Source organism: Corylus avellana, chromosome ca1 (genome assembly GCF_901000735.1).
Source record: "Corylus avellana chromosome ca1, CavTom2PMs-1.0".
NCBI classification, from domain to species: Eukaryota; Viridiplantae; Streptophyta; class Magnoliopsida; order Fagales; family Betulaceae; genus Corylus; species Corylus avellana.
In genome coordinates this window covers 44,220,298-44,223,808 of record NC_081541.1, presented here as the reverse complement: position 1 = coordinate 44,223,808, position 3,511 = coordinate 44,220,298, and the positions used below count along the sequence as shown (strand labels likewise).

Below are 3,511 nucleotides of genomic sequence, written 5' to 3'. Positions count from 1 at the left end.
GCCTTGAACTTGTCATGATTCACTTTCAAAGGAAAATGCTTAGGGTACCAAAATTTTTATTACAAACTTCCTTACAAACTCATATAGCATTTAAAAATTAAGTAACAAAATTTGGATAAAATTTGGAAGGGCCTTGGAGCGGCACATTTATTTATTTATTTCTTCCTTAATTAATGTAAAGCTCACTGTAGTGCTAACTGGGCAGTAAGTTACTGCCAGTAACGTGTATAATCTCGCCAAATGGGTCGCCTCCTTGGTGGAAACATTCACACCATCTCTCCCCCGTTATTGTGGTTCTCATTAGTGACACTTATATTGCCTATTTCGTAGAGGAGTAATGCTCTCTATACTTATTTTTATTAAAACATTTGTTTAACAATGTTAACGTGCCACTCTAATCAAGTTATTTAATGAGAATTAATCTAAAAGTTAGTTGGAAGTACTGCCATGTTAGACATATTAGATGGATATTGGATAAAATTATAGTATCTAATATTTCTCTCGGTAGAGAGGACATAGCATTCCACAATCACAAATTTATTGCGGTAATAGGCTTGCTTGTTCTTGTTTATCTTTTTTTTTTTTTCCTTTCCTTCTAATTCTCTTCAAAAGAAGATTTCTCTTACAAGTTACAAATAAAGTGCAGATGTTTGGAGAAGGCAATGATAATTGACAACATCGATGCCATGAGAAAAATCAGAGATCCTTGGAGGCTATGTTCTTTAAATCAAGTAGAAGAAGTGAAGCTTGTCTTTCGCCTTATCCCCATATGGTTAAGTTGCTTGATGTTCCCCATAGTAATGACTCAACTCCAAACCCACTTCACCAAACAAGGCAGTACAATGATGAGATCAATCGGACCCCATTTCAAAATTCCCCCAGCATCACTTCAAGCCATTGTTGGCTTCACAATTCTAATCACCATACCAATCTATGACAGAATTCTAGTCCCCTGGACTAGAAAATTCACAGGACACCCATCTGGGATAACTTCACTCCAAAGGATAGGAATCGGCCTATTTTTATCCATTCTTATAATGGTTGTGTCAGCCCTAGTAGAAGCCAGAAGGATCAGCATTGTAAAACACAATAACCTCATGGAAAACCCTAAAGCAATAGTTCCAATGAAGCTGTGGTGGCTGCTACCACAATATATGCTTTGTGGTTTGGCAGATCTGTTTGCGTTTGTAGGGCAACAAGAACTGTTCTATGCTCAAATGCCGGAGTCAATGAGAAGCTTAGGAGCAGCACTTTACCTTAGTGTTTATGGAGTGGGATGTTTCCTCAGCAGTGCTGTTATTTGTGTGGTTCAGGAGATTAGTTCAAGCTGTGGTGACGAATGGCTTGGTGACAACCTCAACCGTGCACACCTTGATTACTTCTAATGGGTGCTGGCTGGTTTGAGTGCTTTGAATTTGTGTGTTTATGTGTGGATTGCTAAGCGTTTTGTGTACAAAAAGGTAGAGGGGATCATGGGGAGACATGATGAAACCATAGTGCCACGTGTGGTGTCGCTTGGGCAGTCGATATAGAATCACCAAACTCCAAACAAAGTATATGCATGTTATTTAAAAGAAATGCTTCTAATTTACATTCTACTGTTCATCTCGTTTACATCTCTGTTGAGTTGGTTGCGCTCCATCTATCATTGGTTTTTTAAGTGTGGATCGAGTATGCCAACTTAACAAAAATATACATGAGATGAATACTAAAATGTAAAGAGATATAATTATCTTACTTTGAATGTGTGTATATGTTTAAATTAATGTAGCATGAGCAACTTTGTGTTTAAACCTTTCTCTCTCTAGCTCTAACAATGTGGAAGAGATAATCAGGAGGGTTCCAGCTGCCTGATGAAAATGAGTAGAACCAAAATTCAAGTCAAGGTGGGTTTTGGCTTCATTTAAATTAGTTATTTGGTCATCCTAATATTGTTTTATATCGAGATAAAACAATTAGAATCTAGTTCCCTGCATTTGGATACTAAAAATAACATTTCACCTTGCTCCATATGGCTTATTTCCTTACCCTACGACATGACGTCTAGTTCGAGGATCAAACATATATGCATGATCGACCCCAAGATCAATATCGAGAAAATATATAACAAATAATTAAATCTCTAGGATTTTTTAATTAAGAATCTCATAAAATTCTTTAAAGAGATGTGTTTGGTGTCATTCTCTTACACATCTCTTTTACATCTTTGTTACAAATCTACCATTAAATCAGTGATAAATTTACCAATGAAAAAGAGAATTATAAAAAATGTGGCGTAATTCAGGATATCTTGTAAAAATTATTATTATTAATTTTTAGATACTCCTGTACAAAGATGAGAAGGGAGCTTGACAATATAAGAAAATGACTAATTCTAGACTTACAATTGGTCTACAACTTTTTTACAACTTGTTGACATGTATTGGGATGTGATCGGAGCCATGTCAGTTACTAAAAAAATTATTTTAACACTCTAATTACGTGCTGAAATGTTTCGGTAAATTGTAAAAGAGTCGTAAACCAATTGTACGTCTAGCATTTTTATTTTTATTGTTTTTAAACATTGATACTATTTTGTTTGTTAAGAAGTGGGGAGGGCTTGCCAATATAAGAAAAGGAGTTGTAGGCATTGGTCTATTTTTGTCCAATATTCTTATCATGGCTTTGTCAGCTCTAGTAGAAGCCAGAAGGATCAATAGTACTGTAAAAGGCCATAAGCTAGCTCATGGAAAACCCTAAAGCAACACTGCCAATGAAGCTGTGGTGGCTGCTACCACAATATATATGCTTAGTGGTTTGGCTGATATAGCGCTAGCTAGGCTGCAAGAAGTACTGTTCTATGATCAAATGACTGAGTCAATGAGAAGCTTTGGAGCAGCACTTTATATATCTTAGTGTTTTTGGAGTTGGATTTTTTCAGTAGAAGTGCTGTTATGTGTGGTGAAGAATGGCTTGGTGACATCTCAGCCGCGCACAACTTGATTACTTCTACTGGGTGCTGGCTGGGTGGAGTGCTTTCAATTTGTGTGTTTATATATGTGTGGATTGCTAAGGTTTTGTGCACAAAAAGGTTGAGGGGGATGAATCGGATGATGTTGGAGGAGAGAAAGAGCTTAGGGTTATAAGTATGTAGCTTGATGGGGAGACATGAGACCAAAGGGCCACATGTGGTGTCTCTACAGTCGATCTTGGTATCACCAAACTCCAAACAAAGTACATGATATCTTACTTTGAAATATAGGTCTATATGCATGTTTTAATGTAGCAACATTTGCAACATCGATCCGTGTGTTTCTAGATGTCTCTCTCTAACAATGTGGTTGAAAAAGTTTTGGAGGTTTGACTTGGGTTCAGTTCTTGAATTGGACCTATTGAAATTGAGACACGTCTTAACCCTCAAAACATATTAATAAACAAAGCAACTTTACGGAGAAATGGTAAAAAAAAGTTGGATTTCAATGAAAAAGGTAAGAATAATGTCTTCAAGTTCTCAATGGGTAGCTCAATCGAC

At 36.5% G+C, this 3,511-nt stretch overlaps 1 protein-coding gene across 1 annotated transcript; it reads left to right on the top strand.

Moving 5' to 3' along the window:
• The first annotated feature begins 645 nt into the window (after positions 1-645).
• LOC132167991 (protein NRT1/ PTR FAMILY 5.4-like) lies at positions 646-1,629 on the top strand. Its single transcript, XM_059579048.1, has one exon. The coding sequence runs from the start codon at positions 663-665 to the stop codon at positions 1,383-1,385; it is 723 nt and encodes a 240-aa protein (XP_059435031.1). The 5' UTR covers positions 646-662; the 3' UTR covers positions 1,386-1,629.
• Positions 1,630-3,511: the final 1,882 nt, after the last annotated feature.

What these genes read in the sequence shown, in the direction of transcription:
- LOC132167991 (XM_059579048.1), top strand. Translation starts at nt 663, where the DNA reads ATGATAATTGACAACATCGATGCCATGAGAAAAATCAGAGATCCTTGG.